Consider the following 21,168-nt stretch of genomic DNA (forward strand, 5'->3'; position numbering starts at 1 on the left):
GTCTAGCCTTTCACTTAACATCCAATCCGATTGTATCCCAAAACAGACCACCCAATTGCGGTTTTGAACGTGCATGAGCTGTGGACTTGAGTGGCGATCGATGATTGGCCAAGTCCTTGCGCTACCAACCAATCAGAGTGTGGCAAGTCAGTCAAGTTCAAGTAAAGGAGTGGGGAAGCGAAGTGACAAAATTACATTGAGAGAAAAATGCGTGGTTTGTGATGACCTGAGGCAAAATCGTTTAATGCAAGCGTTATCTTAACTATCACAGTATTGATACCTTTGATTACCGGTAGCAGTGTATGCACCTCGGTTTAATCCATTAAGCTAACTAAAGGAGGCGTGAATATTACAGAGCATGAAGAAGATAACCCTTCTATTGATTGTGCTGCTTGGAGTGACACACTTCATATTACCAAGCCGATGCGAAGAAGATGCCAAAGATGGTAAGATATCTGTTGCAGGATGTTGGTGTCTAACATATTTTGAGATAATCAGAGCCGTTGCACTTGCTAGCAAGCTTGATGCATTCTTGTTGTTTAGGGCAACACAGCATGCTAGACATGCTAGATTTTTGTTGCACTACAACAAAGACTACAAAAAAAACTAAGAAAAGGTTTCAAGGAAACAGGAAATATTGATGTTGATCAAGCTTGAATTTCATATCTGTTAAATATTTTAGATTCAGCTGAAGATCTAGGAGAGGAAGATGACGATGATGATGAAGATGAGGATGATGCAGATGACACTGAAGTAAAGGAGGAGAATGGGGTGCTGGTGCTGACAGACGGAAACTTTGACACCTTTATGGAGGGCAAAGACACAGTATTGATTGAGTTCTATGCACCATGGTAAGTTTTCTTTCCCCCACATCAGGAGACACGTCATCGCCTGTCAAAGATCTTGGTCATGCAAATATTACCCTTTTTCAGGTGTGGCCATTGCAAACAGTTTACTCCTGAGTATGAGAAAATCGCTCAGACACTAAAGGAGAACGACCCACCTATTCCTGTGGCAAAGGTTGATGCCACTAAGGCTAGTGCTCTGGGCAGTAGGTTTGAAGTGTCTGGATATCCCACCATCAAAATACTCAAAAAAGGGGAGCCGGTGGACTATGATGGGGACCGAAGTGAACGTGGTGAGTGCACTTAAAATCATTTAAATGGCTCTTTTTTTTATTTTTTATTTTTAATTTTAAGTGTTGTTAATCAAGCATGGTTTTAACTTTCATTTTTCCAGCCATTGTGGAACGGGTTAAAGAAGTTGCCCAACCTGACTGGAAACCTCCTCCAGAGGCCACCCTAGACTTGACTAAGGATAATTTTGATGATGTGGTGAACAATGCAGACATCATTCTGGTGGAGTTCTACGCACCTTGGTTTGTATATTCAGAGTCCCATGCAGCTTATTAACTTTGCATGTAACCTCTTTGCCTTCTTTCTAAACCATCAGTCTTTTTGAGAATACTATGTTTAAATTCAAACAGGTGTGGCCACTGTAAGAGACTCGCTCCCGAGTATGAGAAGGCTGCTAAAGAGCTCAGCAATCGCACTCCTCCTATTCCACTGGCTAAAGTAGATGCCACTGCAGAGGGGGATTTAGCGACGCGGTTTGGAGTTTCTGGCTACCCATCTCTTAAAATCTTCAGAAAGGGCAAAGCTTTCGATTACAATGGTCCACGGGAGAAGTTTGGTAGGCATTCACCCACTGTCTTGGTGACCAATTGATGCGAAGGTGTTGGGAATTTCAGTCTATTCATTCTTTTTTTTTTTCTCTAGGTATTATTGAGTACATGTCAGACCAGGCGGGTCCTCCATCAAAGCAGGTGCAGACACTGAAACAGGTTCAGGAGATCCTCAGAGATGGAGATGATGCTGTTATTGTGGGCGTTTTCTCCAGTGAAGAAGATGCAGCATATGAGATCTATCAAGAAGCATGTGTGTATTATGCTGTCTGAAAGTCGTCCTTCTCAAATGAATGAGATTTAATCTTCACTTTTTCAATTTTTCTAAACCTGCTCTCTCTTGTTGCAGGTAACACACTGCGAGAGGACTACAAATTTATGCATACGTTCAATAATGAAGTCGCACAATTCCTCAAAGCTTCACCTGGACATGTAGTCATGCTCCAGCCAGAGAAGTTTAAGTCTAAATATGAGCCAGCATCTCATTCACTAACAATTAAAGTAAGTTCTGCATCTTTAGTGTTTCTGAGATCTTTGCATGGCACTGTTGTTAAGGTGCGGTAACCTTACAGACTATTTAGGTGGGCAAAAACGGATAAGAAGTTACTTTTTAAACCAAAGAGTTTTCTGTTGGTCAATCTGGCAAAATCAATTTAAATAGCTGGAATTTGCCTGTGAAAATTTGCATAAGAATGGTAAATGTGACCAAACTTTTATTTATTTTTTTTCTCCCTAAAGGACTCCACACCAGCTTCAGAAGTTCAAGAATTCTTCAAGAAACACATACTACCTTTGGTTGGACACAGAAAACAGACTAACGAAGCAAAGAGATACACTGCACGACCTCTTGTGGTGGTTTATTATGGAGTGGACTTCAGTTTTGACTTCAGAGTTGGTATGTAGCAAAGCCGTGTAAAAGGAATAAAGATCGAACCTGTAGACGCAAATGCTTTTGTTTAGTACTGACACAATTGATTTCCACCCAGCCACACAGTTTTGGAGGAGCAAAGTGCTTGAAGTAGCAAAGGACTTCCCAGAGTACACATTTGCCATTGCGGATGAGGAAGACTATGCTGAGGAACTGAAGAGCCTTGGACTCAGTGAAAGCGGGGAGGAGGTGAATGTTGCCATTCTTGGTGAGGGAGGGAAGAAATATGCCATGGAGCCAGAGGAGTTTGACACTGATGTGCTCCAGAGCTTTATCATGGCCTTCAAAAAAGGTAAATTATTGGTTTATGTATTCCTTATTAAGATGTGAACATGATTGCACAACTTAAGGCTTAATAAGAATGATTGTTGCAATACTGAGCTAAATCTTAAGCCAGTACTGTAAGAAGTTTTTTTTATTTTAAGAATGCAAATGTAATCAGTGACTACATGTCTTTTCTTCTGACAGGTAAGCTGAAACCTATTGTGAAGTCTCAGCCTATTCCCAAGAGCAACAAAGGACCAGTGAAGGTTGTGGTGGGCAAAACTTTTGATGACATTGTTATGGACACAAAGAAAGATGTCCTTATAGAGTTCTATGCACCATGGTGTGGCCACTGTAAAAAGATGGAGCCAGATTACACAGCTCTTGGAAAGAAATACAAGAATGAGAAGAATCTTGTCATTGCCAAAATGGATGCCACTGCTAATGATGTGCCCCACGACAGTTATAAAGCAGAGGGCTTCCCTACAATCTACTTCGCTCCTAGCAACAACAAGCAGAGCCCAGTCAAATTTGAAGGCGGCAAAAGGGATGTGGAGGAACTGAGCAAATTTGTGGAAAAACACGCCACAAAATTATCACACCAAAAAGATGAGCTTTAAGAGATTTTGCGAAACCATGAACTTTATATAAACGCAGTTCTCTGGGAATGGAAGTATTCTGGGGGCGGGGAGGGCTTGGAGACCTTCAGAAGAGAGAATGTTTTGATTTGTTTTTGTACTTGCTTTTGTTTCTGGGATCAAAACGTTCAGTATTTTCATTCCAAACCAAGCACTGTTTATTTCTCCCAAGTCTTTTAAATAAAAATGTAAAAAGGTAAATGGAGTGGTTGTCATAAATAAGTTGTGGTTGTGTACTCATTCTTGATGACCAGCCTACTTAATCTCATTCGGTTGTTAAATTTTACTGTAATGCGTCAATTTTAAGGCCCAAATGCTTCAGAACAATGCTAATGATATACATACATTCATGGTGTGCCTTAGTACTGAAAAATTGCAATCCTAACCTTTGTCTCTCTGTTGCCCAGTATGGATTCCATTTTATTTTTTATGAATCATAATGGTGTCTGGGACACTGTAAGCCTGAAGACTGTAGTGTACACTGAGTAAAAGATAACAATAAAGCTTAGTGTATATTATGTGCTATAAATGAAAAGTGCTTATAACCAGCTGGTGAGATGGTATTCTCACATAAAACGAAGTTGAGACCGAGATGGTCCTATAAAAAGTGGCTTTGATAGAGACTTGGTTCCGGACGTAAAGTCAAAGCTTATTGTATAGATTTTAATCACGTTTATAAATCTGTTTTTTAATGTATATGAACAATACGTGAGTACGTTTTATTAAAACATGCACAATTGAAATCCACGTAGAACGTTGAGAGTTAAACTGCAATATGCGCCTACATATGATATGGCTTTATTTGGACATTTTAAATCATAAAATGTGTCATGTGTGTCAGGGAACATGTGATGACGTATAGAATCTCTGAATCGTTTTTCGAACTGTTCGAAAGAACCGGCTCGGAGAAATGATTCATATTGCCCATCACTATTGTGATGGCATTGCCCCCGTTTGGAGTGGGTGGTACTTAATGAACCAGTTGACCCAAGTCCAACAGTCCACAGGAAGTCCCTCAATTCAATGCGAAAATAGAATGACATGTTGACTGTATCGACTTACTGGCCATATGGAACTGTTTTCATCCTATATTTGCCATAATGACCGCGTGCTTTCTCTTCTGTCTGAACTAGACGAAAGTAACAAGCGCAAATATTTGCATTATACTGTATATCGCAAACACATTAACAACTGCTGCTCTACGCTGACGTTTTTCGAGGCAATGATCAAAATCCGAAGACTGACAATGCCATATTGCGCGCCAGTTTAGCTGTTTTACAAAACTGTATTCGTTCAAAATGAAGAACAAAGAGAACTTCTTCACATATCCCCCACTGCAGTCACGCATCCGATTCGCCCAGTCCCTGATAGGATCTAACCAATCGAAACTCGCGACACTGAGCTGCTCGAACATGGCTTGTCCTGATTGGCTTGTCTGTTTGGCGCTCGTTGATTCTGCAGTGCGCGAGGTGGGCGGCGAATTCTGAGTATAAACGACAGACTGAGCGGGTTTGAATACTTACAGAAACGGAAATATTTAAAAAATACATACATTTCAGATTTGTTTCAAATTCGCTTACAACCTGCCACAGTTAAGAGAGGGAAAAGACGACTGGCGAAATAGACACTTGAAGAACCGAAGGCGAATTAAACGCCTGTCTTTTGTTTATCGAGGCTCGCCGGTATTGGTAACGCGGACGCGCGGAGGTGAAAGGACCCTCTACTGCGAGCTAGCTGAGTTAGCTAGCTCAGTTAACCGATCATCTTCACTTAAGGACGGCGCTGACAGTCTGACGGAAAAAGTCGTTTGTTTGAATGTGGACAGGTCTCCTCCTTAAGGTATGCTATAGAAAAAAAACAGTAAAGAGACAGTTGTCTCAGTGTTTGTGAAACCACATATAGTTTCTGGTTAAGACAGCCCAGCTAACCAGTTAGCGACTTTAAAGAACTTTACATTAAAACACTGCAAGAAGACAATAGTCGTGTTAGTTTTGATTACAGGCAGTTAGTAGTCAAATTGTTCGTTATACTCTAACGTTACTGTATAAGTCATAGTAGAGTTTAAGGTATAATTCAGTAAAAACGGAAAATCTGTCATTTTCTAACACTCACGTTGTTCCAAACCCTTATGACTTGCTTGCTTCCGTGGAAGGAAATAGAAGGGATGCAAATATCTCAGTCACCATTCACTTTTATTGAATTGGGGGGGGGGGGGGGGGGGACTTGCAATGGAAGTCAAGACTGACTTGAGACTGTCATTCTGCTTAACATTCCCATGTGTAACTCAGAAGAAATAAAGTCATACAGGTTTAGAAAACCATGAGGGTGAGTAAATGACGACAGACTTTTCATTTTTGGATGAACTATTCCTTTAGCATCTCAATTATCAGCCTTTTATTAGGTCACCCATGTCATTTTGTAAAATTTTAATACAAGATCTAGTGATTTTAGTGAAGTTTTGTGTGTAAACAGTGTTTTGATACGTGCTATAAGGTTTTGTTTCAGTATTCACGTAGACGTCTCTTCATTGTGAGTAATACACCAGCAGGGGCGCCATTGAGCTCATACACCTGTCACATCAACATAAATCCCAGCTTTTGGGAATAAAGGTGTAAGTTACCTAATGCAATGGCAGAACTTTTCATATTATGAAGTTTATTCATTGATAATAAGGGATATTCATTTTTCTTCTGCTTAAGCGTTCATATCACGGTTTTGGAGCCTGACAGGATCACGGCTGACAGGAAAGTTCGGTTTTCTGATGTGAGAAACCTTTTATTTCGTAACAAGCTACGAAAATGAAATGACACTGACATATAGCCTTACAACTAAGGGTGTGAACCTACACTGGTCTCACGGTTCGATTACGATTATCATGCCATCAATTCAGTTCAATTCGATATCATGATGCATCACAATGTATTGACGACGAACTGCATCCTCATGTAAAAAATGTTGTCAGTCAGTTATATGAACTGAACCTTTAATTTTACCTGCTCAAAGAAAACATGTTTCTTGAATATATCAAACAAAACTCAGGTCTGGTTACAGAAGACAACAGGAGCATTTAGAACAAATACACAAAATACTAAAAGCCACTTCAGGAGGTGGTCTGCGCTCAATACAGTCAAAACTAAAGTCTAAATGCATCTGGGTGTTGAAACCACATATGTAAATTTTACTCTTCGCAACAATGCTAAAAGAGAATAACGTGTGAGAGCGTGTTATGGGCTATACGACAGGTTATAGCCAGATATGACAGCGCTACTGAAGCACGCATCGCCGCAGACGAGCAGCTGCGTATCTCTTCATCAAGCCAACGCACAAACTACTGAAAGTAAAGTCGTAGGCGCTCAACATACAATCATATTCATTAAAAGTAAAGAAACTGAATGATCTTACCAGTGCTGTTGCCGCGCTCTCTCCTATTGCGGTCTTTGATTTTGAAATTAGCTGATGATCAATAAAATGCAGCTCATATCTGTTGTTTTCGGTGACGTGAACTCCAATAAATCTGCATAGTGCAGGAATTGAAGATTGGATTTTTATCCATTTTGCGGAGAACATTTATATGCCCAAGTGTAAATGAAATCGTTTTGATAAATCAGATAGTTTTGATTTACACACAGCGCGTGTGTTCTCCAGGTCGCGCTTACCAGGTTGTTCATAAAAGCCGAAATGTGCCCCGATGTCTGCTTTTAAAGTAGTTGGAGCATTTTAATTACACGCGTCTCGCCTTCCTCTGCCATTGTATGCTACCACGACAAAGCAAGTATGTGACAAATGACGTCAGAAAATAATCAGTACATTATAATCGGTTATGGTCTATTGCTGAACCAATACCGAATCGTCTGCATTGCGACGCATCGAAGAAACGATTAATTTCGACACCCCTACTTACAAATCATCTTACCGCAATTGGGAAAACACGTTTTTCTCAGGCACTCCGAATGGTCTCGCGACCCACCAGTTGAGAAACACTGCTGTAGAGAACTTCCACTGGGGAGCGATGGTGCTGGGACTAGCATGTGAGAAACCGGCTCTCTTTGCCCTTCCACCGTGCAACGTGAGCGATCACCCAAGTCATGTGACACGCACTTGGAAGACAAAAATTGGTGTATATTTAGTAAATAATATTATTATTTTAATAATATTTAGTAAAAATACAGCTCTTATTAGTTGTTAAGCGTACTAATTACTATTTATTCAAATGTCAAGGAAGAAAAAAACGTTTTTGACATGAAGTAAGAGCTGGGCTGGGGGAGCAGGGGGTGTGGCACGTTCGGTTCGACATGAGAGTATCGTGGTTCATACTGTGGGTGGTGTATCGCGTTTTTTCGGTTCGGTTTGAATACCGTTACACTAAATAAATTAGGAGACTAATAATTCCATTGAAATACAGTAAGAGTAGTAGAGTACATAACTACAGTGGCAAATTTTTTTTATGTGAACCCCTTGCAGAATCTATTACAAGAATCTGAGAGATAATACAATGTTAATTTTTATTTAGCACTGTACTGAATAATATATTTTGCATAAAAGATATTTACATATTGTCCACAAGACCAAGAAAATCCAGTGTCGTTACCTGTATGATCCACTGTTGTTTTGTGATGGTTGTTGTTGTCTCTTGTTTGTCCTGAGCAGTTAAACTGGCCAATGTTCTTCAGGAAAAAAATCAAATCAGGGATTGTACTTAATTTGTCTTCCGTGAAACATGTAAGTATATTCGGTTGCTTCCAAATGGCAGTACTAAATGAAGAAAAATTATATTTAAACAAATTAAGAGAAATTCTTCATCCTGTTCAGAAGTTTTCACCCCCTGGCCCTTAATGCATTGTTTCCTTCTGGAGCATCAGTGAATGTTTGAACGTTTTTTTTAATAGTTGTTTGAGTCCTTCAATTGTCCTCAGTGTGAAAAGATGGATCTCAAAGCCTAGGTATAGATGTTTTGGTTCAGCATAGACCTAGTCAGAGTAGATGCCCTCGGTTCTATCCATGTTAAATTCAACATGGCAAGGCTGTGAGGGATCGCACACTGAATGAAGGTCCTAGATCACACAGTTTTCATAACTCACAACTAAAACTATTTTATGGAATTTGTCTACTGAATTGTTTTTCGGTAAGAAGTTTTGTTGCCTTGACACTTGACAGTCAGTATGTTTTTAAAAAAAAACAGTACAATCCATTGATCACACTGTACTTCTATCCCTCACAGCCTCGTTTACATTCCTGTCAAAAATATGACGTTGCACTAGGTCTATTACTTAGATAATTTCTTGGGAAAATCTGATAAATCTTTGATTCCATTTTGAAATCTGAAATCTGAGCACAGACTGAGACATTGAGATTGCTTCAGAAATATCTTCGGCAAAAGTCTCAATTGATATGATTAATATTGCTGTCTAAGAGAAACAATTGAGATCTTAAATATATCTCATATGCTATTACTTTCAAGCCATATGGCAAGAGAATTGATCGGTCATCATTGTGTGATTTACTGGTATAGGATTAATTTACTATAATTTTCTGTTAAACCACTTAACCTCAATGTTGTATGTTTCTTGTTGCATGTATCAGTCTATGGTCTATATTGGCCTACAATGAAATCTAAAACCATACTGTATGTTTATAGGGAAGCCATGGGATTAACCGGGAGGAAATCGGAGAAGGGCCCTGTTTGCTGGAGGCGGCGAGTGAAGTCTGAGTACATGCGACTGCGGCAGCTCAAACGTTTCAGGAGGGCAGACGAGGTCAAGGTGATCCATGGGCTTATACAGCAGAGATTAAGCTGCTTGTATAGTCTGGTGTTGGTCATGCTTTTAGGTGTCGAATGATGTGGACCCGAAAAATGGCACTGTTATTATGTATAGCACTGTTGTCCTCATGAAACTTGTCATTCGTGGAAACAATGTTGCCTGCCTTTTTATTGGAGGTTCTCACATTGAAATGTATTTTCTTACTTTACAGAGCATGTTCAGCTCCAACAGACAGAAGATATTGGAGCGTACAGATATATTGAACCAGGAATGGAAACTGAGACGGATACAACCTGTTCATATTATGACACCTGTGAGCTCCTTGCGTGGGACCAGAGAGGTTAGCAAATTCAGATTCTCCTGAAGTGTGTTTGACAAAAGCCTGAATTGCATTATTTTCATCAATGTCATGTTTTTTCTTTGTCTCTCATTTCTCACTGCTTTTTGATTTTTGACTGTTTTATTGTTAAATGCCTTGTGTTTTTGGTCTTTTGAAGTAAATTGTGTTTATAGTAAATTGATCATTATTCTATACAAATGTGATGTATGACTTTTTACCTTTCAAATCTTTGTGGTGTTTTAAATGGTGATAGTCATTGGCTATGTTTACATACAACCTAATAATCCATTAGTATGGTAATCGGATTGACGGATTGAGCTCGATATGAATGAAACTTCGTTTGTATTGAAAGGACTGGTTTATTCCTTTTCTAATCCGGATTGAAAACCGAAACTGGAAAGGACTGCGCATGTGCAATGATGTAGAAATGGTGTAATGGCATAAGATGCATGGAACAAGCTGTTGTAGTTGTTGAATGAAGCGAAGGACTTTCGTCTACCACTCATGGTCTGTTAAAGCGAGCAGAACATAGTCCCATCAGTTGTCACTTCATAATCTCATCCAGACACTTTATTTTGGGCGTGTGAAGGGGTGTTTTTACTGTTTGATAAATATAAGCAGCAATGCACAACGGTTCATGTGCTCGTCACCTCCTAATTAGGACCTGAAATAGATACATTTTAAGTCTGCTCTTTAAAACAAAGAAAATAAGCAATGTAGGAGAATAGTATACACTGTATATTTTTATGCAGTGTGCGCATGTCAAAAATCTATTTTGATTAGAAGCTTGTGACATATAAACGCGCACATCAACCCGATCACTTTATTTATCGTTCATGTTAACACTATGTTCAGATTCATCAATCAGAAGGAATTAATTCCTATTGAAACAAAAGGTATGCATGTAAACACAGCCATTTAGATCTAACACGACTGAATCATTTTGCAGTGCACTGTTGACAGTGGCTTCTCCGAGTTCTCCAGACAAGTCATTCCTCTCAAAACGCTGAATGCTGTGGCCTCTGTACCTGTCATGTACTCATGGTCTCCACTCCAGCAAAACTTTATGGTAAAACCAAATTCCTTATGTATTTTCAGAAATCAAAGTATTAAAAACAGGCTTTTAATCTTGTATTCTGTTTTAGGTTGAAGATGAGACCGTATTGCACAACATCCCTTACATGGGTGATGAAATCCTTGATCAAGATGGCACCTTTATTGAAGAGCTTATTAAAAATTATGATGGAAAAGTTCATGGAGATAGAGGTTATGGAATAGCTTTTTTTCTTCTTCTGATTTAAAAATGTTATCATTATGTCTTTTTAAAGTATTTTCTAATAACAGAGTGGAAAACTATTAAATTTACTACTGGAAAAAAAAAAGAACACAGTTTTTGTATGACGGACATGAGTAAATCTTGACCATTTTCATTTTTGGGTGAACTGTCCCTTTAAGAATTGAGTACCTGCTTAAGCAGAGCTAACGTTTCCACAGTTGCAAAAATCCCTATATAGACCACAAGTTCTTTTGAAAAAAGGTATTGATTTCTTGTTCTGTGTTTTTGTATGTAGAGTGTGGCTTCATAAATGATGAGATCTTTGTGGAGCTAGTGAACGCACTTAATCAGTACAGTGATAATGAGGAAGATGATGAAGAGGAGGATCAACATGATTGCAAATTTGAGAAGATGGACCTCTGTGATGGAAAAGATGATGTTGAAGACTCTCACAAAGACCAACTGATTTCTGAGAGTAAGTGATTTAAATGATTTTTATTGTAAAGTATTTAAAAATAATTCTGAGGTTAAAATGTCTAATTTTATTATAAAGTTCATTATTTAATAAACTCTGTGCTTGCTTTTATGCAACAGGTCACAACAGTGACGGATCAAAAAGGTTTCCTTCTGATAAAATCTTTGAAGCCATTTCTTCCATGTTTCCTGATAAAGGTTCAACTGAAGAACTCAAAGAAAAGTATGTCAGGAAACATCTCCTTTGCATGTAAACTTCGCATTGATACATTTAAAAGACAAATCATGTAAAGCTTGCTTTAAATATGTGTTTTTTTATTAGATTAATATTTAGATAACCAGTTCATTTATTTTTATTTGGGTTGCAATTTAGCAATCTAACAAATACAACTGAACAAAGATACAATTAAAATAAACAGTGTTTTAAGATTTTCAGGTACAGAAACTAATCAAATGTAAAGTAACTCTGCACTTCACAAATAAAATGTACGTTACAAATATAGTTACAAAAGTTATTCAGTTAAGAACAGTGAGTGAATTTTCTGTCTTTTGTTGTTTGATTATTGTTATTATAGAGACTGCAGCAGGAATGTTAGGCTGCTGTCACTTTAATAGCTGCACGTAACCAATATACTGTTACACATGAGTTTATTTTTCTCAGCTGTTTACGTTAACTTAAGTCAAGTCTGTGTGCACCACTGACAACCTCGTGCAGGTCTTGCCCTTCAGTGGTTTAAATTTAAAGTGCTATTAAAGCACACAAAGGAATCAATGAGTAATTGAAATTTTAGTTTTATAACAAGTATCTGATTCCTGACCTTAAGTATCCGATTCCAGAATTGGAATCGATTTTCGATTCCCAACCCTAATTTTTATGTAATCAAAATGGTGGCTTGAGATGATGACGTTTTAATTTGAGATACTGTCTTTTTGCAGATATAAAGAACTCACGGAGCAGCAACTCCCAGGGGCTCTTCCTCCTGAATGCACTCCCAACATCGATGGACCAAATGCTAAGTCAGTGCAAAGAGAGCAGAGTCTGCACTCCTTCCATACACTCTTCTGCAGGCGTTGCTTCAAATACGACTGTTTCCTTCACCGTAAGCAAAGACTTAAAAAAATGCTGACTATTAAAATCAGATTAGCCCTTTTTCTGTGCAAAGATTGCATTTTTTTTTAAGATGTGTTCCTCTTTTGATTTACAGCTTTTCATGCAACTCCGAACACATACAAGCGTAAGAACATGGAGAATCTGGTGGACAGCAAACCTTGTGGCAATTATTGCTATATGTATATGGTTCAGGCAAGTGCATTTCTCCACTTAGTTCAAAATGACAGATATTGTTAACACTGAAGCCTCGATTAAAGGCACACTATGTAACTTTTGGCTGCCTAGCAGTTGAACAAAACTGCATGCATTTAGCAGAACATGGTTTTAGTCGTGCTTTGGCTCTGTATGACTCTCTGGATGAATATGACCATTTACAATCGATAATGCTTCATGATGAACTCTGAACAGATAAATTGCCACATGTAGCTCTCAAACAATCAAACACCTTATTCACCTTTTGAGTAATAAAAACATGTGTCGTCACAACATTCCAAATCACTCAGTTCTCACAATCTACAACAATGCCAAGCCAATGTTGATTCTCATTTTATCACAAGCTCTGCTGTGTTCTCTTTTTGCCAGCAGACTCTAATCTGTTTATATATACAGTTAGGAAAATAAGTATTTGAACACCCTGCTATTTTTCAAGTTCTCCCACTTAGAAATCACGGAGGGGTCTGAAATTGTCATCGTAGGTGCATGTCCACTGTGAGAGACATAATCTTAAAAAAAAAAATCAGAAATCACAATGTATGCTTTTTTTTTTTAACTATTTATTTGTATGATACAGCTGCAAATAAGTATTTGAACACCTGTCTATCAGCTAGAAGTCTGACCCTCAAAGACCTGTTAGTCTGCCTTTAAAATGTCCACCTCCACTCCATTTATTATCCTAAATTAGATGCACCTGATTGAGGTCGTTAGCTGCATAAAGACACCTGTCCACCCCATACAATCAGTAAGAATCCAACTACTAACATGGCCAAGACCAAAGAGCTGTCCAAAGACACTAGAGACAAAATTGTACACCTCCACAAGGCTGGAAAGGGCTACGGGGAAATTGCCAAGCAGCTTGGTTAAAAAAGGTCCACTGTTGGAGCAATCATTAGAAAATGGAAGAAGCTAAACATGACTGTCAATCTCCCTCGGACTGGGGCTCCATGCAAGATCTCACCTCGTGGGGTCTCAATGATCCTAAGAAAGGTGAGAAATCAGCCCAGAACTACACGGAGGAGCTGGTCAATGACATGAGCTGGGACCACCGTTTCCAAGGTTACTGTTGGTAATACACTAATGGTACGTTCACACTGGACGTGATTCGCGTGAGTGATATACATGTTTAGTCAATGCAGAGACACGAAATGGCATTCTGCGGCGCGATTGAGGCGGTGAGATTCGCGCGATTGAGGCGGTTAACCAATCAGGAGCTTGCTCTTGTAGTGACAACAATGAGGAGAAAATCTGTATATTAATATCTGGTTCAGACAATATGATTATCACTGTGATAACATTAAATGACATGAAACACAACCCAGTCTCTTTTTGTTAAATGCAAGTTTATGTATGATCAATAATACAAAAGTATTGTAATGTATAACAAGCTATACATGAAATAAAGCAAACAATGCAGTCAAACATTCAAAGTCAGTGCTAGTAGGCTAACGTTACAACTGCAACGTACAGTTATAGCCTAAAAATATAAAGTAATGAAACTTCTCTTTGCCCTCAGCCTAAACGATTTGCCAGGGAACAAATTATAGATCCATGAGACCAAAGATCGGCCGTTACAAGACGAATTCTAGCTCGAGACACACCACAGAGACATCAGAGCCAGCGGCAGATGGCAGAAGGACTGGCCGAGGAAAGGTTGCCCTCGCCGGCTTTGACGTGCGCTGAGCGCCGCTGTCCGCTGCTGTCCGCTGGAGCTCACAACTCCGACAACGGCAGATAAAATGTTCAAATAGGCACTCTTTATATAAATAAACCACAGATTTGAGCTTTAAACAACTACATTATCGACTGAAAAAGTCTTAACTACGTTTTGTCACACATTAACAGTAGATTTTAACCAAAAAAAGACATGTAAACACAGCCCATGTCAGCCATTTTTCAACGAGAAGAGCTGCTGGTGGAAGCCCCGCCCATGATGCGAATTCGCGTCTGTTGTGCAGTGAATGTGAGTAAACTCAAAATGTACACGCGTCCACCTTCGCGCGAATTGCGTCTGGTGTGAACACCACATAAGAGGTCATGGTTTGAAATCATGCATGGCACGGAAGGTTCCCCTGCTTAAACCAGCACATGTCCAGGCCCGTCTTAAGTTTGCCAATGACCATTTGGATGATCCAGAGGAGTCATGGGAGAAAGTCATGTGGTCAGATGAGACCAAAATAGAACTTTTTGGTCATAATTCCACTAAACGTGTTTGGAGGAAGCAGAATGATGAGTATCCCAAGAACACCATCCCTAGTGTGAAGCATGGGGGTGGTAGCATCATGCTTTGGGGGTGTTTTTCTGCACATGGGACAGGGCGACTGCACTGTATTAAGGAGAGCATGACCGGGGCCATGTATTGCGAGATTTTGGGGAACAACCTCCTTCCCTCAGTTAGAGCATTGAAGATGGGTCGAGGCTGGGTCTTCCAACATGACAATGAGCCGAAGCACACAGCCAGGATAACTAAGGAGTAGCTCTGTAAGAAGCATATCAAGGTTCTGGCATGGCCTAGCCAGTCTCCAGACCTAAACCCAATAGAGAATCTTTGGAGGGAGCTCAAACTCTGTGTTTCTCAGCGACAGGCCAGAAACCTGACTGATCTGGAGAAGATCTGTGTGGAGGAGTGGGCCAAAATTCCTCCTGTAGTGTGTGCAAACCTGGGCCCTATACCATGAAGCCGGTTTAGCTGGTTAGCCAGATAAGTTTGAGCTTAGTTTGTGCCAATCCTGGGTTTTAGGTACCATTTAAAGTGGTTTGGCTTTTAGCAGTGTTCATCTCCATAGTAACTCAACCTGCCCTGGAGCAGGTTTTCCATGGAGAGTATGTTCTGGATAAGAGATCTCAAACTGAAATTGGACCAATCAGCTGTGAGCAAAGTGACACACCTCTGATGCAATAAAGTCACTCCCCCTGTTTCTACTCCAAATTAAAGGTCACTACATAGCAAATGGCTATTAAAGACTAAAGCGTATGGCTTTTAACAATGCTTATTTATAATAATAATATTGAATGATTTAGATATCATTCATGTAATTATTATAACCGTAATCAATTACACATGTATCATTTTAGTTAATCAATCATTAATAGGCACTTAGTTGAAATTAATATAAATAGCCTATACAAAGGTCATACAAATAAGCTTTAAAATAAATAAATAAATAAAGCTATAACAATTACTACATGCGAGCTTAAATTACATGCAGCTGTATCATACAAATAAATAGTTAAAAAATCATACATTTTGATTTCTGGATTTTTTTTGTTTTTTTAGATTGTCTCTCACAGTGGACATGCACCTACGATGACAATTTCAGACCCCTCCATGATTTCTAAGTGGAGAACTTGCAAAATAGCAGGGTGTTCAAATACTTCTTTTCCTCACTGTATATATTACAAATTATAACTGAAGGGATTGTTATTGCCGCTTACATAGACATCAGTGTGTGTTTTTACTAGTATTTGTGTGTATTTAAATGTCTGGAACCTGAAATGAAAATGATGTGGTCATGGTACAAGTGTACCTTTTTAAGAGGTATGTGTGGTTTGAGTTGGCTCTAAATTGCAAGTGCAATCGATTTCATAGTGAAAGTTTTTGCACGTGCAAATGCCAACCTTTTGCAGTGTTGCATATATCTGACTGTTTACTCTTATCGATTAACCCTGGCAACGGTTCTCTCTTCAGGATGGCATGGTTAGGGAATACCCAGCAGGGGTGGTTGCTGAGCGTGCCAAGACCCCTTCTAAGCGCACCGTAGGCAGACGGAGAGGAAGACTCCCCAACAGCAACAGCAACAGCAGACCCAGCACCCCAACAGTTAACGCTGAGACTAAAGACACAGACAGCGACCGAGAAGGAGGGCCAGATGGAAACGATTGTAACGATAAAGACGATGATGACAAAAAGGATGAGACCACCAGCTCCTCAGGTAGAGATCTCATTGAAATGTAACTATATCAGTGGGATATTTGATTGGGTGCTGTCAACCATGTATATCATGTTAATAATGTGCAATCTGTAATGTCACAAATTATTTTATATTAGTGGTTTGGAGCCATGAAAATGCATTTATTTGATTTCAGTTTAATCATTTTTTTTGATGTTGTTGTACAGAGGCAAACTCTCGCTGTCAGACTCCAGTGAAGTTGAAGTTGAGCTCAGAGCCTCCTGAGAACGTGGACTGGAGCGGCGCTGAGGCCTCTCTTTTCAGAGTGCTCATCGGCACTTACTATGACAACTTCTGCGCTATCGCCAGACTCATCGGCACAAAGACCTGTAGACAAGTATGTGCACCTGAGTAGTTTTGATGTCACATTTTATATTGCAGTGTTAATACTGTTTAATGCTGAGCACAATTGCTAGTGTAATTACTAGCTCTTCAAAATAATTCCAATTACCACAAAATGAAATCCACATTAAATGAACAGTGCATTGAATTCTTGTTTTGAGTTTTTCCTGTTTTGGGACTTGTCAGGTTTATGAGTTCAGGGTAAAAGAATCTAGCATCATTGCACGTGCACCTGCAGTGGATGAAAACACTCCTCAAAGGAAGAAGAAGAGGAAACACCGGTATATCTTTAAAGTGATACTTTTAAGAGCCTGACTACCCTTAGTTTAGTGTTTCACTTTCAGTATTTCCAATATGATTGGTGCAAAACCCTGTTGTTTTTTTCTTGGGTTCTTCTAGATTGTGGGCCACTCATTGTCGGAAAATTCAACTTAAGAAAGGTTTGTGTCTTTACAGTGAAAGGCCAGCTCTTACATTTAATGGCAAGATCATGTATGCAAGTATGCATTTTTATGTGAAATTTATGCTCTCAGATGGCTCCTCCAATCATGTGTACAACTACCAGCCATGTGATCACCCGCGCCAGCCGTGTGACAGTTCTTGCCCTTGTGTCACCGCCCAAAACTTCTGTGAGAAGTTCTGCCAGTGTAGCTCGGAATGTGAGTATATTTACACTAGGGATGCTCAGATCAGTATTGGCCGAAATTCACATTCTATGACTCGATCGGTAGTCACTAAATTTGGCCAATCTCACGAACAGATCCCAATTTTATGACTTAACATGTGATGACGTCAAACTTGAGCGCCACAGTCACATGTCATGTTCTAAAGAAATATCACGTGGAGGTACATTGGCTAAAGGATTTAATACAATGAACCTGATTTGTCGCCTCTGTCGCAAGTGTGTGATTACCTGCGTCTGTCCTTCTTCAGGTAAATCATATTCGTGAAAAGGCAAGTTTGCCATCAGATATCGTTGTCGTAGCATCCTTTCACATTTAAGGGTATTTCCCATGACTGGTGACAGTGCTGTTCAGTGCACTGAATGAATGCCATTGATGTCTATGACGTGAAACATCAGCCTCAGCTTAATTTCAACACCTTGTTTCATTCATGAATGAATCAGTGTTAAGAATATTAGCTGAATAAATGGTTTAATGATGACTCGCTCATAAAGAAAGTCCCTTGCCGCCACCTGTTGATGTAACAATGCAAATGCACTGATTGGCAGCCTGCAATTATGTTCAGTTTTAAAGTCTTGTAGGCTCTTTAATAAGTCAAAGTATCCTAATATGGATATTGTTTTGCGTAAGCTCTGTTTTAAAGGGCCTATCAAAATGTTAATTGTAAAATGAATATTTTGTTTTCTCAATTCAAACAACGATTACAAAATCTGTGGTATTACTTTATCTGAAAAAAAAAGGCGAAAAAGTCAACAAAGCTTGCATATCATTTATATTAAGCTTAAATGGGATCGGCCAATCATGACGACAAGAAATCGGTAGTCGTATCGGCAGCAAAAATCCTGATCGGAACATCCTTAACACACACAAACACCAGTCATCCAGATCAAGCATGCAACATTGTGACACCCAGTTTACACCAAAACACTGGCAAATAATCTGTGCTTTGAGCTTGGAAAGAGAAAATAGTGCAATAAAGGTTTCTTACTCTAAGTTGAAAGCATTTTATTTTGACCTACATGTTAAATGTGTTTTTGTAAGTTTTTTTTATCAAAGCTCTTGGGTTTGAATGATTGACATTGAATGTTAATAAATAGCTTTTATAACCGAGGTAAAGGTATTGTGTGTTCACATGAAGTGTTTACTTTTATAACTGCCGTGTTTCATTTGAAACGGTCTTGTCAGGAGTTTTTTTTCTGTCTCTGCAGGTCAGAACCGGTTTCCAGGTTGCCGTTGTAAGGCCCAGTGTAACACCAAGCAGTGCCCCTGTTACCTGGCCGTACGAGAGTGTGACCCTGACCTGTGCCTCACCTGTGGGGCAGCTGATCACTGGGACAGTAAAAATGTCTCTTGCAAGAACTGCAGCATCCAGAGAGGAGCAAAGAAGGTGCGTTTTATTCTGACACATTGGCATGAAGATGAGATGAATGAATATTCTGTTGCTTGACTTTAGTTGATACACTCACCTTTCTTGGTCATTTATGCTGGGGTTTTTAGCACTTGCTACTGGCTCCGTCTGATGTGGCCGGGTGGGGAATCTTCATCAAAGAGCCGGTTCAGAAGAATGAGTTCATCTCCGAGTACTGTGGGGAGGTGTGTGTGTTTATATATTTCTTTACATGTCAGAAGGAAATGCATCACTCTGCGTGATGAACTCGAACGTGACGTTTCTATTTTTACCTGCTAGATCATCTCCCAGGATGAAGCAGACCGCAGAGGCAAGGTCTATGACAAATACATGTGCAGCTTCCTGTTTAATCTTAACAATGGTAACGAACCTCCTTCTTGCAAACATTCACGGTTCACATCCCCCTCACTGGCTGATAAACTCCTACCTTTTCACCCACAGACTTTGTTGTTGACGCAACTAGGAAAGGAAACAAGATCAGGTTTGCCAACCACTCTGTGAACCCCAATTGTTATGCAAAAGGTAAATCACTCAGACTATTTTGCTAAGAAGACGTAGTGTAAAATGTGATGTCATGGTGTGTTCCACTGTCTTCCCCACAGTGATGATGGTTAATGGGGATCACAGGATTGGCATATTTGCTAAGAGAGCCATACAGACTGGAGAGGAACTGTTCTTTGACTACAGGTAAAACAAAGTGCACAGGATAGTTTTCTTCAAAGTAATTATTTTTACGAAATGCTTCTGATGCATTTACACTAATGTTTTCATTTCCCTTTCAGATACAGTCAAGCCGACGCTCTGAAATATGTGGGTATTGAACGTGAAATGGAAATTCCATGAAGCCATCTACCTCCTTGAACAAATGCCTTACACTCTTCAGGAATTCTCTCCACACTCATTTCCAATACAGTTAGATACAAGGGCATCTATTTGAAAAGGTTTTAACAGTAATATTGGAAAGACTTCCTTTTTGTCTTTTCTTTGTCTCTTTTTTTTTTTTAACTCGACCAACAGGCTTACTCTGGGATACACTTTCTGATGGTAACTTGAACAATCTGTCATGTTTACAGTTGGTTTTAGTAGAGGGCCATTGTATTTTTTTCTTTTTTCTTTTCCTTTAAGTTTTGATAATTTCCTCTATACCTTTGGACCAAATTTCACATTCAAACCGGCTGTATGTTTGTAATGCAGAAACGTATTTATATCACACAATTCCCAGCTCTGTTTCAAGGTTTGTTCTTCATGGAAACCAAAGCCGCTGTCACTGCTTTGCATGTAAATCTCTCTGCAGAGGTATATTACATGCATCTTCTGGTGCCAATGTGCTGTTGCTGTGAAGATGAAACAACTTGGTGCGTCAGGAAAGGAGGGTAGACTCAGTATCATATTTTTGCGGTGCCTTCATGTGTTTAAAAAACACTGAATAGTTTCTTGAATTAGATTTCTTAAAATGTTGTTGAATGGTGTACTCAAATTGTTGTATGCATGAACAAAGGTTTCAAATGGAGTTGGAATCAGGTAACGCTTCATTCCTCACTGTACATGTTTTGTAAAATTATCCAGACACAGTTGCAGCTATGTACTTTAGACATCACTAAATGTAAGATGATTAAATTAAGGTGCTGTTTTTGTCCCGGGTTACGTGAAAAAACAATCACTTTTTTTTTTTTTTTTCCTGAATGTGGGATACTGTAAAATCAAAGCAATAATACCAGGCTTGACTCCAGAAGTTTAATGTCCCTATTTATTTTGTGTAAACAAGTTTTATAATTTATTGATGGCTATCATTTGCTGTGATTTGTCTAGTGAATAGTAAGGAGTCACTTCTTAGGAGCTAGATGAATTTGTTTTGCTCTGTTTAATTCCTATTTCTCCTTTGATCCTGTCGAGTCACTGTTTATACTCTTTCTTCCCTGAGGGGTTTTGACCACTCCATCTCCATGCTTTTGCCTCCAATTACAAGGTGCTGTTCAATTGTTTACAGGGACTTATTAAAGGTGATAAAAAACAAGTTTTCACTTTTTTTTTTTTGCTGTACTGTACAAGCATGACAGGTTAGGCCACTAAAACAAATAATAAGCATAAATGAACAAGA

The 21,168-nt window shown here is 39.2% G+C and overlaps 2 protein-coding genes across 5 annotated transcripts; both read left to right on the forward strand.

Moving 5' to 3' along the window:
- The first annotated feature begins 126 nt into the window (after positions 1 to 126).
- pdia4 (protein disulfide isomerase family A, member 4) lies at positions 127 to 4,031 on the forward strand. The gene is made up of 10 exons (XM_079805729.1): positions 127 to 446; positions 683 to 851; positions 933 to 1,138; positions 1,240 to 1,378; positions 1,487 to 1,692; positions 1,779 to 1,937; positions 2,034 to 2,185; positions 2,423 to 2,579; positions 2,671 to 2,904; positions 3,081 to 4,031. Exons 1-10 carry the CDS (start codon positions 359 to 361, stop codon positions 3,494 to 3,496), a joined length of 1,926 nt encoding a protein of 641 aa, XP_079661855.1. The 5' UTR covers positions 127 to 358; the 3' UTR covers positions 3,497 to 4,031.
- Positions 4,032 to 4,958: 927 nt separating this feature from the next.
- On the forward strand, positions 4,959 to 21,075 carry ezh2 (enhancer of zeste 2 polycomb repressive complex 2 subunit). Of its 4 annotated transcripts, XM_079806116.1 has the most exons (23): positions 4,974 to 5,353; positions 6,008 to 6,125; positions 6,214 to 6,277; positions 8,162 to 8,233; positions 9,150 to 9,273; positions 9,485 to 9,613; positions 10,563 to 10,682; positions 10,759 to 10,879; positions 11,185 to 11,364; positions 11,484 to 11,586; positions 12,300 to 12,463; positions 12,569 to 12,666; positions 16,376 to 16,619; positions 16,805 to 16,974; positions 17,166 to 17,260; positions 17,379 to 17,419; positions 17,513 to 17,638; positions 18,871 to 19,049; positions 19,160 to 19,255; positions 19,350 to 19,431; positions 19,512 to 19,592; positions 19,673 to 19,757; positions 19,853 to 21,075. In XM_079806116.1, coding segments are annotated over exons 4-23 (2,301 nt in total). In that variant the 5' UTR covers positions 4,974 to 5,353; positions 6,008 to 6,125; positions 6,214 to 6,277; positions 8,162 to 8,231; the 3' UTR covers positions 19,914 to 21,075. The 4 variants fall into 4 exon arrangements, with proteins under 4 accessions (XP_079662243.1, XP_079662242.1, XP_079662244.1 ...); XM_079806118.1 differs by lacking the exon at positions 8,162 to 8,233 and having other exon boundaries at positions 4,993 to 5,353; XM_079806117.1 differs by lacking the exons at positions 6,008 to 6,125; positions 6,214 to 6,277; positions 8,162 to 8,233 and having other exon boundaries at positions 4,959 to 5,353.
- The last annotated feature ends 93 nt before the right edge of the window (positions 21,076 to 21,168 follow it).

Source organism: Gobio gobio (genome assembly GCF_949357685.1).
Source record: "Gobio gobio genome assembly, chromosome: 23".
Lineage (NCBI taxonomy): Eukaryota > Metazoa > Chordata > Actinopteri > Cypriniformes > Gobionidae > Gobio > Gobio gobio.